This window comes from Crinia signifera, chromosome 19, assembly GCF_055691185.1.
Source record: "Crinia signifera chromosome 19, ASM5569118v1, whole genome shotgun sequence".
NCBI classification, from domain to species: Eukaryota; Metazoa; Chordata; class Amphibia; order Anura; family Myobatrachidae; genus Crinia; species Crinia signifera.
This window is the reverse complement of record NC_139226.1, coordinates 98,093,171-98,110,421: the sequence shown is the minus strand read 5'-3', so window position 1 is coordinate 98,110,421 and position 17,251 is coordinate 98,093,171. Positions and strand designations below refer to the sequence as shown.

General features: G+C 44.4%; 1 protein-coding gene across 3 annotated transcripts in view; it reads right to left on the bottom strand.

The window, feature by feature from the left end:
* Window positions 1-1,459: 1,459 nt before the first annotated feature.
* The window catches only part of NPHP4 (nephrocystin 4), a 286,074-nt gene continuing 270,282 nt past the window's right edge, over window positions 1,460-17,251 (bottom strand). For all 3 annotated transcript variants that reach the window (XM_083162998.1, XM_083162997.1, XM_083162999.1), the window contains 4 exons: window positions 14,214-14,385; window positions 11,676-11,855; window positions 6,361-6,501; window positions 1,460-1,989 (listed from right to left, as the gene is read on the bottom strand). In XM_083162998.1, the coding sequence (XP_083019124.1) occupies window positions 1,816-1,989; window positions 6,361-6,501; window positions 11,676-11,855; window positions 14,214-14,385 (667 nt within the window). In that variant the 3' untranslated portion in view covers window positions 1,460-1,815. The remainder of the gene's footprint in view (window positions 1,990-6,360; window positions 6,502-11,675; window positions 11,856-14,213; window positions 14,386-17,251) is intronic.

Below are 17,251 nucleotides of genomic sequence, written 5' to 3'. Positions count from 1 at the left end.
TTCTCTATAGTCAATAATTTCAATTGTCTTTTTACTGGTATATAATAAATGTACTTTATTGGTTAATTGTGTTAGCCTTTTATTCAGTCAAACCTAGCGCTGTATACTATACACCCTTTTCTCAATGCAGGACTGTGGCATTCCCAGCGATGACTCAAACCCACTTTGCTATGCACTGCGGTGAAACCGCTCGCTGCTGGGTTCTTTCCCAGGGTGTGATTCATTAGGTCGACCACAGGAAGGTCAACAGGCCTTAGGTCAACATACTCAAAAGGTCGACATCGCTTTAGGTCGACACAAGCATTAGGTTAACATAGGGAAGGTCAACAGTCAAAAGGTCGACATGGAGTTTTTAATTTCTTTTGTCCCGAATGTCGACACAGTCAACACGGACATGGTATTGGTGCACCGCTGTGCTCGCCATGCTTCAGGCAGGGTGTTACGCTATGCTCGGCACACTATTCAATTCTCCCTCCCGCCTGTCAGCACAAAAAAAAAGTGAGGAACCCATGTCGACCTTTTCACGGTCGACTTTCCCAATGTCTACCTCATGGTGTGTACAAACGGTGAGATTCCTTTGCTATTTGACTCAATTGCTATCCAATCTTTGCTAACCCGTGTGTTATTTGCATACAATTCATACTATCTAGATTAGATTTGCGCTATGTAGTCATTGCTGCCCTGTCTACTTGGCTTTGCGATTTCAGCTGAATGGGAGCGCGGATCGGCATCAAAAGTTTAGAACCATCTGTAATTAAACAGTTGCTTTGATCTCCATTCGATTTACTGTAACTATAGTAAAAATTGAATGGTAAATCTTAACGTGTGGACATAAGGCCTGTCGACGTTCAGTGGTTGACCTACAGTAATTGCATGTCAACCTTTTCAATATAGACCTAGTGACCATAGAGTATAACCTTTCCAAGGCTAAGGTCTGTACATGTGCAAACCTGGTAGGAACAGAGGAGCAACAGGATGACAAGGGAGGGATCTCCCTTCTACTCATGCTGTCTCCCCTCCAGCAGGACTATCATCGCAGATCTCCCCTGCTAACACTATACTGAGATGGAAATCTGTAATTATACAGTTGCTATATAGTCATGTGAAAAGGATACATACAGGATACATCGTGACAGAACAGCATGACGCATGTGGCTTAGACACAGCAGGCAGCCATTTTAAGGGAACCCCAAATGTTCAGGAGATATGGCATCAGCTATAATGACTTGAAAGACTGCCTTCTTAATTACTCATCCAGACCACAAAATGGCTGCCACCACTATGTGTAATGTTCTGTCAGAATGCTCTTCTCTCTTCTAGTCGCTTCTAGATCTTCCACACTTAAACGTCACCATTCGCAGGGTTGTGACATATCCTTACTACGCCTAGATACTGTATCTGCTTTATAACAGGAACAGCAAGATATAAAATGGCTGCTCACAATTAAGTTAAACAAATGTAATTGCAAAATACTTTATTTTGAAAAACTTCATATAAAACACACACTTCATTCATTTCTTAGTGCAAATATCTTAAAAAAATATATGTATTGAACACAATATAAAACTAAATTGTCATGGGGTATATAAATAAATTAACTTACAAACGAATTAGAGATTCTTTTTTAAAACGGAACACAACCTATAACTTTCCAAAGTCAAAAACGTCTACACACAGATGCCCACTGTGTTCTTGGCATCCAATTATTCAACTGTAAACCGGCGACTGACCGATGCACATCGTTTCCCCCTTTTGAGCACTAATGACTAAGATAAAAACAGATTTTCAAGATCATATTTTTAATTTCAGTCCAATCTAAGCCTTGTAAGAGCTTTTTTTTATTATTGGTTTGTCATATTTGACCTTCACACAAAATGTCTCTTCATTTTTATCTTCTTGGTCATTGATAAAGATCAGGATTTCTTCCAGTCCGCTGCTCTCGCTGGGTGCGAAGCGCAGACCTATCGTGTATGTCTCACCTGCAGACACCTGTAAAACAAAAAATAATGAAAAGTTACATTTTGGGGGTGTGGTATGGAGGTCCAACAGGGGGGATCCCGACGGTCAGTATCCCGACTGTCGGTGCTCCGACAGGGGGGCTAGCCACAGGTTCTATTCTCCCTCTATGGGGGTCGTGGACCCCCAAAAGGGAGAATAACCCCTGTGGTTTGGGATCCCCCTGTCGGAGCACCGGCAGTAGGGATTCCGCCATTACAGTGGCGGTTGAGCGTTGTGCTTTAATATATATTTCTGAAGAATTTATATATTTCCCTGGGTACCTTCTAAGATGTAAATAAACACAGTTATTCCGCCACCAACTTACCCAGATAATTTGGAGGACTATCCAGAATAATATACAGAGGTTCCCTCTGTTCTTTCATGTATAACTAGTTACAGAACAGCTGTGTGCACCCGAACAGAGCAACACTTGAATTGTTCTGCTGGCCGCCATCTAGTGGCCGATTGCGCGCATAACATATGAATTCCCAACATGGGGGGGGGGCGACTCAACACTGCTCGTTAAGCAGTGGCCGTTCACTGCTTAACACCACCTCCCTCCACCGCCAGTGCCACCTGAATCTTCATAATAACAAGCAAGGGAATTAGTCTGAGAACAAATTCCCTCACATGCGGCCGAAGGGGAGAGAAATCATTCGATGGTCACAGACCATCGAATGATTTCTCTCCCCTTTGTAAAAAAAAGTCAGTCTTAACTGACTTTTATTTCCTTCGGTGTCCACCAAGAGGAGGCAGGGATCACCCCCCCCCCAAGCGTTTTCATGGGGACACCCATAAAAATGCTGTGTGTTCCCATTGGCGAGCACTATTCCTGCCACCGTCCACCCCTGGTCCTCCCTTCTCACAATGAACGTGTGTAACTGGCCGAAGTCATTCGTTGCCAAGTTCTGCACATGCGCAAATAAACTCTTGCGCAGACCCCCACCATTGGAATGAGGCCGAATTCGCCCCACTCAAAATGGCAATGAATAACCCCCATAGAGAGAAGAAGCAGTTATCCTTCATTATATATGTTTATCCTATAAAGGTTGAGAAAAGTGCATTCATATTAATTTTAAATTGATAAAGAATTATATATAAAATAATTTTGTCATTTATGAGAAACATGAACATGTTATACTTTGTAAACTCTTCCAATGACTGCAGCATATGACTTTATTATACATTTGTGTGTATTGATTTAAGAGTCATGGTTATTGCCTTGAGTTAAGTACTTTCAAAGTCATTTCTCATGAACCTTCACTCACGATGGCCATAGGCAAATGCAGGAGGGCTTCTGGTTGCCTGGAAACCCCCCTCCTCTTGGCAAGTGCCTTAAATTATTACAACAACAGCACTGGTATATAATATGATCACTAGAGCTGCCACCACATCATGCAGTGTAAGGGACAGAGCAGAGCTGCAGCACATGCCCAGTGTACCAGCTTCTTCTACCACATTTACTGTATGTATCAGAGAGTAGCTGCCAGGAATAAGAGACAGGAGCCTTACCATGAAGTGGGAGATTAATAGCTTAGAAAGTGCAGCACTGGTTCTTTTATGTTTATGTACAAATGGAGACGCTGTCATGCTTGCAGGGGCTGGCAATAGAATCGCCAGCCACTGCCAACCGTCGGAAGGGGCGCATGCGCACGAGACACTCGCGCGCCCCGATCCGATGGAGCCCCCCGCCCGGGTCTCCACCTCCGGTCCCCAACACTTGTCCCAACCCCTCCCGCACCCCCCTAACCCTGCCCGTCTCCCTGAAGCCGAGACGGGCAGGGTCCCGACATTCAGCCACCGACTGACGCATGCGTGTGAGATGCTCGCGCCTCCCAGTCTAATTGAGTTCCTCTCTGCCAGCGGGGACATTCTGGCAAGCGCTGGCAATGAAAAAGAGGGGCTCCATCTGTATTTATTTATTATGATATGTTTAAACATTTCCTGACAATTTTTTTTTTTAAACAGCCTATACTGTATAGATAGACCATCTGTACTGTAAAATATTACTACTGTAGTCCATACAGTATCCAGTGTATAAAAAGACCAATTTTCAGGGCTGTTACTGCTCCCCATTAGACTCCCGTACTTACTCCAATGCGCTGCAGAGTGGGAGATTTTGGATTATATTTGGAAACCCCCCTCTAAAAATCCTGACTTTGCCAGTGACGGCTACATTGTGGATGGGAGTAACTTGTTATATAAAAGTGTCAGGAGCATATACTGGTGATCTACAGTATTGTACTTTGTAATTAGGATTATTAATTACAGTATGTAACTGCAGATGTGTAAGTGGAGTCACTAAATGGTTCACAAGGGACGTTCCTCTGTTGTCCTACCATAGTCTGTTTCTGCAAGGATGCAATAGTGAATATAAATGTTAGTTAACCTCGGGCCTCACGGCCTAAAGTAGACAGGCGCCTAATAGGGTGTGTTGTCAAGCTGCTCCTGTTACGGGGCGTCAAACCCCTAAAGAAACATAATTATACAAACACAAAGGTGGAGGGCAAAAAAATTGGATCAATAGGTTAAGGGGGAAATTTACTAAAGGAAATTTGTAAAAAATAGGTGTATTTGTATCCAGAAATACACTTATTTTTGACATTTACTATCCCAAAAATACGGCAATTTGTATTCGTATTGATAGCACATCAATACGACTACGAATTGCCGTATTTTCGGGATAGTAAATGTCAAAAATAAGTGTATTTCTGGATACAAATACACCTATTTTTTTTTACAAATTTCCTTTAGTAAATTTCCCCCTAATTGTCAAAAAACAGTATAGGTATTTATTAATAAAATATATAGTTGTTAAGGTATAAAAAGTTATAGATATAGCAATCAATACTGGAATAGCATAAATGAACAGTTAAACGATTGTGGGTATAATACTTAGTAGTCTGGAGTCCCGTGTGCAGTCCTTGTTTAGGAGCTTTTTAGGAGTTGTTATCCCTTGGGTGAGTCCATAATAGCTGAGTAAAGTGAGGGTCCATAAACCTTGCTGGATTTTTCTTGACACTGGAGGATGTTTGAGAACCCCAATTGGTGTGCCTGAGTTAGATTAGGGGTATCCTCAACAGTGATATATAATTGTAATCCGCAGTGTGCAGGTGGTGGTTTCCCAAGAATACAGCTGGAACTCAGGGGTAGATTTATTAAGCTCGGTGAAGTGATAAAGTGTCTGTTTTTTATCACCGGCAAATCAGCTCCTACCTGTGAAGTTATAGGCTTGGTTTGAAATATGACAGGTAGGAGCTGATTGGCCGGTGATAAAAACCAGACACTTTATCACTTCACCAAGCTTAATAAATCTGCCCCTCAATGCTGAGCCAAGGGTTGTCGGGTCGATCTCCAAAAACAGGGTGTCCCAGAGCGACTAAGAGTACCCAGAAAATAAAATCAATAGGTGCTCCCTGACATGTTTCGCTGTCTGGCTGACAGCTTTCTCAGCTTTTGACATCCTCCAGTGTCAAGAAAAATCCAGCAAGGTTTATGGACCCTCACTTTACTCAGCTATTATGGACTCACCCAAGGGATAACAACTCCTACAAAGCTCCTAAACAAGGACTGCACACGGGACTCCAGACTACTAAGTATTATAACCACAATCTTTTAACTGTTCATTTATGCTATTCCAGTATTGATTGCTATATCTATAACTATATATTTTATTAACAAATACATATACTGTTTTTTTGACAATTGACCTATTGATCCATTTTTTTAGCGCTCCACCTTTGTTTTTGTATAATTGTAATAGTGAATATGGTTAGACCACAGAGGCCAAATAATTACACCCCTTTCAGTAGAAAAGGTATACAGTAATAGCCATCAGTATTCCTGTAACTGTGCCAAAGATGAAGTGGAACTTCATATACTATAGAACTCCAAGCACAGTATATTCTGTATCTAAGAAAAAGGCAGAGTCAACCTATGGAAGGAAGATACTACCGCTGAGGACTGCCAGGGTCACCATGCAGCCTAGAAAGGCGCCATTGTGGATCACTGCCTGGATGGATCTTAGGGCAGTCCATAAGCTCCTGGTCCCAATAGCAACGTCACCTGTGGTGACATCACAAGTTCAGTGGGCGGGGCAGAGGCACGGCTAAATTCCTTTCCATGATAATGTCAGCTATTTACTTGAAGTTGTGCTATGTTTATGCCATTAACATTGTCTCTAGGCTTCCATGATTTCTCCAGGCCTGGTACTTGTTTAGATTTTGATACCTGTCCTATGTTTTTGTCATTGTTAGTCTGTACTCATCTGATGATGAATTTCTCCTTTTCTTTAAAATAAAATCCGATTTTATAAAAAAATAAATAAACCACCAGCAGAAAGAGGCCGAGGTTATGGCCTACCTGGAATGTGTTCTCCTTGAACTGCAGAAGGTCTGGCCGGTTTGTGTGCAGGGAGTATACCTTCTTCGTTTGATACGGGTTGGTGTAGGTGATCCTCTTGTTACAGCCCTTCTCTCCAGCAGAAATGGTTATTTCAAAAGCCTGTAAAGAAATAACAAGTACATTAAAATGATGAAACTCTTCCCACAAACACATCCTGAGTGCAGCGTTTGCAGCATAATAAGGAAATATTATGTTTATTTTATTTATTATTTATTTATTAACAGTTTCTTATATAGCGCAGCATATTCCAATGCGCTTTACAAAAGGAGACAGTGATACAACAGGGTATTTACAGACTGTCAAAAGGTATGAGGGCCCTGCTCTCAAGCTTACAGAGTAATAGTGTGTACACACGGTAAGATTTGGCTTCCGATGTTCCCGATATAGGTATCGGAAGCCAAATCGCATGCTTTGGTACTTGTGTACTAGCACGGCGCCCCGATAATTAGTCGCCCAATTTTTTTATCTTATCGCATCGCATGCCATACACCCGATGGCATGCGATGCGACCCGATTTTAACTCATATTCGATATTAAATTGTATAAGCACCCTAATGGGTGCTTTTAAGCACCGTAATGGGTGCTTACAATGCTTAAATGCACCCCCACGCCACCCCCGAAGTATAAACGTGAACCCGAAGCGTGGCGAGCGCAGCGAGCCCGTGAGGGGCGGCGGTACGAGAGGGGCGGCGGTACCCATCCTACGACCTTTTCATACCCCCACTATCCACGTCGGCGTGGAGTTGAGAATAGAAAGTGTGGCGAGCGCAGCGAGCCACCAAGCCCGAAGCGTGGCGAGCGGACGCGGATACCTGTGAAGCCCGCAAGGGGACGCGTATACCTGTGAAGGTATCCGCGTCCGCTCACCACACTTCGGGCTCAGTGGCTCGCTGCGCTCGCCACACTTTCTATTCTCAACTCCACACCGACGTGGATAGTGGGGGTATGAAAAGGTCATAGGATGCGTACCGCCGCCCCTCGCGGGCTCGCTGCGCTCACCACGCTTCGGGTTCACGTTTATACTTGGGGGTGGCGTGGGGGTGCATTTAACCATTGTAACCACCCATTAGGGTGCTTATACAATTTATAATCGCATCGCATCGCATTGTATGGCATTGTATGCCATATACAATGGCATACAATTTTAAAATTGTATGCCATTGTACAACATCGGCCGATATCGCATGCGATATGGTCTGCGATGGGCGCCGTGCTAGTACACAAGTACCCATGCTTTTTTAGGGCTTGCGAGCCTGATGCACTGCCGATGCGCGCTCCCGTGTGAGCGCAAATCGGCAGCCAGATAGAGAGGGCAGGCAACACTATATAGTGCAGATCTGCACTATATGGTGTAAATTGTGCCCCTCTAGCATGCCGTGAGATGCGAGTCCCGATGAGATCTGATCGCATCGGGACTCGCATGTCACGGCATATCCTGCCGTGTGTACACACCATTAGGCTTTTATTACATAGGATGCTTGCCACATAACAAACAGAGGGTAATTGTATTCAAAGGGAGCGCAGGCAGCCAAAGATGGCGCCCGGAGCGGCATAGGGGGGCGGGGCTGTTGCGGACGGAGGACCGAACGGCGGGAAGCTAGGGGGGGTAGGCAGGTATGCCGACCCCCATTTCACACCTGGCACGCTGTGCTTAATGTGTTTAAGCGGGCGGTTGGTAACCACTGGCGAGGAAATGTAGTTGTAACAATTATGCAATTCTGTCACAGTTGAATGGTTAATGTATGTCGCAGGGCGGGAAGAAGCGGTGCGCAAGGCATCGGGACAGGAGGAGCCAGCTGAGGTTCGCAGATTCACCCTCGGTCAGGCCGCACGCCAGGCTCTAGCTATCGACGGCAGGCCGTCCGGCTGCGCGCCAGGCAGGGGGTGATCTGCAGGGGCTGGCCCACAGGGGGGGCGTAGCCAAGGGCCTACAGCGTAGGCAGGGGGCACGCCCCTACATCATAAATCAATGAAGGTCATTGATCGGGAGCTTGCCTTGCCCACCGTTCTCTGTCCCTACCCTGCAATATGTATTTAGAGGTATTAATAAACTGTGGCCAATGATTCAATCCCACGTACTGTCTCTGAGCATGATTTCGGTTGGGGGGTTGAGAGTGAGGTCACACGAAGGACACAGCACACAGCCCTCGCACCCTTAAAGGGTACTTGTGTAGTTTCACGGCACCAGTGTTTGTTTATTAATCCAGACAGCTGTGTTTACATTTTCTTAGAAAATTGGCAGCTTGCCAGATTCCACGTGCTGAGTCTGTGATTACTTTAACTGTGAAACTTGGCTGCTTTCCAGACTCTATGGTTAATCTGTGTAACTGAGGGGACGCGGATTACTTCACATATATTCCGAGGCCCCTCGCGGGGCTTGCTGCGCTCGCCATGCTTCGGGTCCGTGGTGAGGGGGCTTAAATGACGGGATCGCTGCATTTTGCATAATTTAAACCCCACCTCCTCTCCGCAGCCCGCGAATCACAGAGTTTTCTGGCATGGGGGGTGGGGCTAAGTGATGTCAGCCTTGCTCCTGCCCCCCTGACGTGTTGCCTCTCCGGGCTTCTCCCGGAGAGGTGAAATTGAAAGTAGGCAAGTACGTCCTAGATGGAGGAGCGATCAGGCAAGTTCAGGGCCGCTTATGCAATGAAAGCTGCTTATTACTGTATTTAAGACCACACACCTAATTCTCCTGGAATACCTGTTGCCATCAGAATTTTAGGGAGTTCTTCTGGACTCCTGAGAGACCAGGCCACCCCACACCCCCATGTTGTACCCGCCAACTTCTCTAGTGAATTGGGAGCAGCTTGATGATGTCACTAGCAGCAATTTATGCAAATGTTGCCCTTACCACTACAGGCGAGTGCCATAGATCAAACAACTGTATTGCAGGGGATGCTGTCATACCTCCCAACAGTCCCGATTTTATCGGGACAGTCCCGATTGTCAGGGCCTGTCCCGCTGTCCCGCCCGCGGGCGGCAGTGTCCCGTGGTGTGGGGGGGCTGTTGGGAGTCCCCCCTGTCAGCTGCTAAGCAGCGGGGAATAAACGCTGTGCGCATGCGTCTATTCCCGCAGCCAGGGGGCTGGGGGCATGGCTAGAGGCTCACATAGCGGCAAAATGGGGCGTGGCCTCGCGAGTATAGGCCACGCCCCAAATTAGGCCACACCCCCGAAAATTTTGGCGCGCCTCCGCCACGCAGCAGCAGCGTCCTACCTGCTAAACTACAAAAGTTGGGAGGTATGTGCTGTATATCCTTTGCCAGATATTTGTCAGATATCAGTTTTTGGTGGATTTCCCCACAAAATAGCTTTGTACCTGTGGTTGCCATAGTAATCACACGGTTATGTAAAAACTGTGCAGAATTTTAATTCAGTAACATCCTGAAGAAACAAACCATTGAAAAATGTGTAATTACCAGCCACAGTGATTTACTGTATGTAAAGTCATTTTTTCATGGGATTTGCTGTAAGCTTAATTACAAAATACAAAGTATACTATAAACGAGTGACTCCAAGCGCAGAGGATACATAATCTGGCTGAAAGCAATGAGCCCGCTACAGATTTCTGGGAAGAGGCTACTGTATGGCACACACTCATGTGCTTGGTAATTCTTTTCCATTAGGACAGCTACTGTAGGCGGCCTATTCAGCTCCAATAGCGCTTTCAAAAATAAATTACAGGAGAGCTTTAATATTTTCAGATGGTAATGTTTTATTTCTGCTCCCTTAGGAACAAATGCTAGACATACTAATTCAAATTGTTTTAACAATGAACAGCCCAGCAAAATTATACATTTCAGCCTGTAATAATCCCTTTCGGCGAGAACGCTTCTGTAATTTAGCACAATGCAAAATAAATCACAGAACATAAAGAATATAGAATGTGGTAAGATATTTACAGTATGCTGAACTACAGCACAAGTATTATACACATCATAGGTCTCCCAGGTGTTCTAGGTGGACAAGGCTAAAGGCTGTCACAAAGACATGGAAGGTTGTAAGGAAACGGCTCTCTACTCTGCTACATTCTGTCCTTTCGGGCTGGGAGTTCCCTGGGAGTGCTATATGTATTTTAATATTCTTATTTATTCAGTTCATGCAGTACTGTAAATGCATTTTTTGTGGCCACAAATAATACTACTCTAAGGAAGGTATTATTACTCCAATGGAAGGGGACATTTTAGCGGCTGATATTTATCCAGTGGCGATAGCACTTTACTTTAAGGTACTCTGTGCATGACGTATGCACACAAATGGGCATGGTTACCCATAACAAGGGGCGTGACCACAAATTGCAAGTGCGTGTCCATCTGATTGGAGCTGCCGGACTCCCCCTGATCACTCATACACCAGTACCGACTCTCTAGAACCTCATGTGACAGTGTGGAGGTGGCATCTCAGAAGCTCAACACCTGCTGCTTGCATTATGGTCGTCTCACCATCGCGATACTGGGTCCGACCCAGCTACGACCCAGGTACGACGCTTTCACATTAAACTTGGGTCACCCTTTGTACAGACGGCAATCGGGTTTAACCCTTCTTATAACCCAGGTCGAATCTGAAGGTCGGATGACCAGGTTATAAACTTTGGTGCTTTCACGTCGCACATTTACCCGAGTCTACCCCCACCTGGCAATAACACAGGTCCAGGGTGCGGTGTGAAAAGGGGAGTCTATAAGTCATCCTTTATTTTGTGTAAGCCGCCCCAGATTCTGGTTCCCATAGGCAGCTCCCCATCCAAATACATATAAGGAGAGGAAATAAAGCACATAACACTGTGATCAGACATAATGGGGTCAATTTACTAAGATGGGAGATCTATTTCACATGGGACGTTGCTATAGGGAACCAATCAGAATTTTATTGATTTAAAAACCTTCTAGAAGAAAAAAGAGAGTTGCCCATAGCAACATCCCAGGTGAAATAGAACTCTCATCTTTTCTGTAAATCAGAAAGCATGGCATGTCATCATTTGTATCGGTGATAATGTCATTGTTACTGTGCGCCATCGGATGCTCTCTTATTGAAACGTGCTTTAGAAATGGTGTAGTCACCGACTCATCTGATCTATGTTCTGGGCTCACAAATGTCTCGGGTTTAGGGAATTTGCTGCATTGTAGAAGTACAATTACGTACGTATTTTCCTTGTGCAGGTACAGTATACATTAGCCATGTTTCATAAATTATTTAAGAACACACAAGGATTATACTTTAATTAGCACCATGCAGACATTATTCACGTATTACAAATTAATTAATCACGTCGCCTTACCTTAGAAATGATTGGGTTCCGGCTCAGTACACAAACCAGCCAGGATGCTACGAGCTGGTGTTGATCAACGTCTACTAAATTGAGATAGATAAATTTGCTGCCGGCTTTGTGGGGGCGCACAGAGATGTGAAGGTCTTGTATTCCATTTGGGGGGAGTACAAACACGGTCTCTGGATCAACCTATTAATAATGGGTAATAATTAGGAAGAGTAACACTGTATGATCCTTCAGTTTCAAGTTAATAGGCCAGATGTAGTGCATTTTTTTTTTTAAAGGGGCAATACCCAAAACCTGACAGTTGCAATAAATAACATGCGACATGCAGGGATTATTAATGCGGGTCTTCAGAGCATGCAAATGAATTTAGGGCCCATTTCAGACCTGCTCAGTGAGCAGCGATTTTGAGCACGTTTTTAATGGTGGTGGTTTTTGCACTCGCGCATATTCGCATGCGCATACAAACGCATTCGGTGACTATCACACTCGCCAAGGGGTTTGCGCTGTAAGGGGAGGGAAAGGGGCGGGGCATGCGGCTGGAGCATGGGATCATAAAAATGCTGGACGTACCCCCGCAGATGCAGGCATATCGATGCCTGTTCCGATTTCGGCCATCTTTGGGCAAGATCAAAGTCAGTTTAGACTGACTTTTTACTGCGAACGGGGGAAAAAAATTATTTGATGGTCATCACCCGCGCAGCGTTTACCTGTTCGCTTGGCAGTGAACATACGCAGTGTAGCCAACAAGTCTGAATCAGACCCTTAAGCTTAATTGTGTGAAGTCAAGGCAACCCATCCATTTATAACTCTGCCACCCCCCCCCCCCTAAAATTATTTCTTACATCAAGTCATGTATTGATTCACCTATTATAGTATACATATATCATTGTATTATAACTACATTGTTTTACGTATGATTTAGTCTTGACCTGTTAAAATAAATAAGACACTGGGAAAAAACGACATAGATCCAGTGAGCAATATTTGGATGATTTTTGTCTACGCTGCAGAAACTTTGTATTAAGTCTGAGGAGTCCAGAGCAATGTCAATCAGCTCCGTGCCACTTAATCTGTACCTACAATTAAATGAAATTATGGGAAAACTGAAGCAAGCAAAGTAATAGTATGATACAAAGTGAGGTGGAAGCTTCTGCGATTTAAGCAGCTGTGTGACCTTATCTTCTGCTTGCAGGATAAATTAAGTCTCCCTTATCTTCACAGCCGTTTACAGAAATATTGTATTCAGCTCATTTAGGGAATAAAAAGATCAGCGGCCTCTCGCCAAAGCCGCTAGGTGATTTAATGGTAGTGGTTGCTGCCTTTGTAAAAGAAGTAGGGCAGAGGTTCCTAAACTCCACTATTACCGTCCAGGTTTTAAGGATATCCATGCTTGAGCACATGTGACTTAATTAGTACCAGATTTAATTATCTGGTCCCAAACATGGAAATCCTAAAAGCTTGCACTGTAGTTGTGGAGTTTGTGATGTTCTGAAGTAGAGGATTCCAGAAGCTCTTGTGGTGAGTTTGGAATAGGAAAGGTCAGTGGTGGATTTTCCACTAGGCACTGGGATCGCATATAATACATTGTATGTAAAACTACTGCATATAATGTATTGAGCTGCCGGGGTATCGTATGCGAGGATAACATGCAATACCTCGGCATTGTGTATGGCCATATCTAGACACCCAAATTAGGAGGTGTACTTTATTTGTAGTGCTCACTTGTAGAGATCTAAAAACATTGGTCAGCATTCATGGCTGTGGACAGTTAATCCACAGTTCTATAAATAAATAAAAAATCCCTTTATATTCATATGTCTTCTTGCTCAGTTGTGCACTGGGGCCTCCCTACTCTTTCTGCTCTGTTAGAGCCTGTTTGTGCTGTTCTCTGAAGGGAGTAGTACACACCAATGTATGAAATGTTTAGTTTCATTTCCAATTTCTGGCAAGGAATAGCCTTCATTTCTAAGAACAAGAATAGACTGTAGATTATCACATGAAAGTTCTCTTTTTCTGGCCATTTTGAGAGTATAATCGAACCCACAAATGTGATGCTCCAGATACTCAACTAGCTCAAAGGAAGGACAGTTGTATAACTTCTCTAACTAGCAAACATGTTTTCAGCTGTGCTAACATAATTACACAAGTGTCTTCAAGGGTTTTCTAATCATCCATTAGTCTTCTAATGCGATTAGCAAACACAATGTACCATCACTGGGGTGATGGGTCTGGAAATGGGCCTCTATACACCTATGTAGATATTTCTTTAAAAAACAGACGTTTGCAGATATTATAGTCATTTACCACATTAACAATGCATAGAGTGGATTTCTGATGAATTTAATCCTCATTGAAAAAACTGCTTTTCCTTCAAAAGTAAGGAAATATCTAGGTGACCCCAAACTTTTGAATAGTAGTGTATGTGTCGACGTGGAGAACAATGTGCTGCGGTATATGCAGTTCTCTGTGGAGAGTATAAGGAAATGACACAAGAAGAATGTTGTTAGATGTACCAACAGCGTTTGTCCCATAACAACTGACCTTTAGTTCTTGTGGGTGGGAACTGTAGGCTCTCACTTTCCGCAAGACCTGTGTACCACGGAGGACCAGAGACATCTGGGTCAACTGGCCGGTTATACAGCTGATGTCTACTCTTTTCAGGGAATGCACATAAATCTGCCAGATCTGAATGGGAGCAGCCAGCCATGGATCCCTGTGATGGTGTAAACATACGGTAGGAAGCTGATCATTCATATATATCGTGTCACAATTACAGGCGCAACAGATTACGCTGGTCACATCTAGAGGCTTATTTATTAATGAGGCACTGTGCAAACACATTTGCTGTAACCCATAGCAACTCGCTTTAACCCCTTCCCGACATTTGACGTACATTTACGTCATGGCCGGGAGGTACTTCCCGACACATGGCATAAATGTACGTCATGACTTCTAACTGTCACTGCGTCTAGAGACGCAGTGACAGTTAGGTGATGTCTGCTGTCCCTGACAGCAGACATCCCCCCTCGCCGCCCAGGGGGGGCAGGGGTGCCCCCCCCGGTCGGCGATCGCTGTGATTGGCTGTTCAAATCTGAACAGCCATTCACAGCGTTTCCTGTGTTACCGGCGGCTAAGCCGCTCGGTAACACAGGGATCGGTGGTGATCGGTGCTGTCAGGTACAGCACCGATCACCACCGATGTGCAGCCCACCCCTCGCACCCGCCGGGCACTCACCCGGCAGCAGCAGCGGCTCCCACGGCTCCCCCGGAGCGTCTGGAGCGCACGCAGCGCTGCCCTCCTCCCCCCTCCCCCCCGCAGCAGCAGCAGCAGCATCAAGCTGCTGAAAAAGTTGTAAAATAAAATATATGCACTGAAAATATATGTATATATATATATATATATATATATACACACACATATATATATATATATATGTGTGTGTATATATATGTATATATATAAATATATATATATATACATATATACACATATATATATATATATATATATATATATATATATATATGTGTGTGTGTGTGTGTGTGTGTGTGTATATACCCCACCGATCGCCAGCCCCCCCCCCCCTCCCACCCGGCAGCCCCCCTCCCTCCCACCCACCCGGCTGCCGCAGCGCCAGCACCCCTCCCACCCCCCCGCCAGCCGCAGCGCCAGCCCCCCTCCCAAAGCTGGTGACTAAAATGGGGTCACTTGTGGGGGGGTTCCACTGTATTGGTGCTTCGGGGGTCTTGCTAATGCGACATAGCACCCACCATTCATTCCGCCACCAAAAATCACTCCTTCCCTTCTGAGTCCTGCCATGCACCCAACTGGTATTTTTTGGTCACACGTGAGGCATTGCCGTACTCGGGAGAAATTGGGGCACAGATTTTGGGGTGCTTTGTCTCCTTCATTCCTTGTGAAAATAAAAAATTTTGAGCCAGAACTGCATTTTTGTGTAAAAAATTACATTTTTTTACACAAAAATGCAGATCTGGCTCAAAATTTTTCATTTTCACAAGGAATGAAGGAGACAAAGCACCCCAAAATCTGTGCCCCAATTTCTCCCGAGTACGGCAATGCCTCATGTGTGACCAAAAAATACCAGTTGGGTGCATGGCAGGACTCAGAAGGGAAGGAGTGATTTTTGGATTTTGCAGCACAGATTCTGGTTGAATGACCCCCGAAACACCCATACAGTGGAACCCCCCCACAAGTGACCCCATTTTGCAAACTACACCCTTCAGGGAATTCATCAAGGGGTATAGTGTACATTTCAAACCCCCCGGGGTTTCACCAATTTTGATACAACTGAGCTGTGAAAATGAAAAATTTATTTTTTTCATTTTCACTGCCCAGTTGTACCACAATTGGTGAAACCCCTGGGGGTTTGAAATGTACACTATACCCCTAGATGAATTCCCTGAAGGGTGTAGTTTGCAAAATGGGGTCACTTGTGGGGGGGTTCCACTGTATTGGTGCTTCGGGGGTCTTGCTAATGCGACATAGCACCCACCATTCATTCCGCCACCAAAAATCACTCCTTCCCTTCTGAGTCCTGCCATGCACCCAACTGGTATTTTTTGGTCACACGTGAGGCATTGCCGTACTCGGGAGAAATTGGGGCACAGATTTTGGGGTGCTTTGTCTCCTTCATTCCTTGTGAAAATAAAAAATTTTGAGCCAGAACTGCATTTTTGTGTAAAAAATTACATTTTTTTACACAAAAATGCAGATCTGGCTCAAAATTTTTCATTTTCACAAGGAATGAAGGATACAAAGCACCCCAAAATCTGTGCCCCAATTTCTCCCGAGTACGGCAATGCCTCACGTGTGACCAAAAAATACCAGTTGGGTGCATGGCAGGACTCAGAAGGGAAGGAGTGATTTTTGGATTTTGCAGCACAGATTCTGGTTGAATGACCCCCGAAACACCCATACAGTGGAACCCCCCCACAAGTGACCCCATTTTGCAAACTACACCCTTCAGGGAATTCATCAAGGGGTATAGTGTACATTTCAAACCCCCAGGGGTTTCACCAATTTTGATACAACTGAGCTGTGAAAATGAAAAATTTATTTTTTTCATTTTCACTGCCCAGTTGTACCACAATTGGTGAAACCCCTGGGGGTTTGAAATGTACACTATACCCCTAGATGAATTCCCTGAAGGGTGTAGTTTGCAAAATGGGGTCACTTGTGGGGGGGTACCTAACTTTTAGCATCTTATGGTGCCTAGAAACCTACATGGTTCCTAAAAAATAATCTCATAAAAAGGAGGCTCCAAAATCAAGTAGGTGCTCCTTCTATTATGAAGCCTGTGGTTTGGTCACCGTGCACACTAGGGCCACATATAGGATATTTATGGAAACCAAAGAATTGGGGGAATCAATTTTTAGTCACATTTCTCTAGTAAAATGTACTGTGTTCCTTAGAAAAATGTATTAAATTTGCAAATCTGCAAAAAAAATGAAATTTTGAAATTTCACCTACACTTTGTTTTAATTCCTGTGAAACACCTAAAGGGTTAACAAACTTCCAAAATGCTGTTTTGAATACTGTGAGGGGTGCAGTTTTTGAA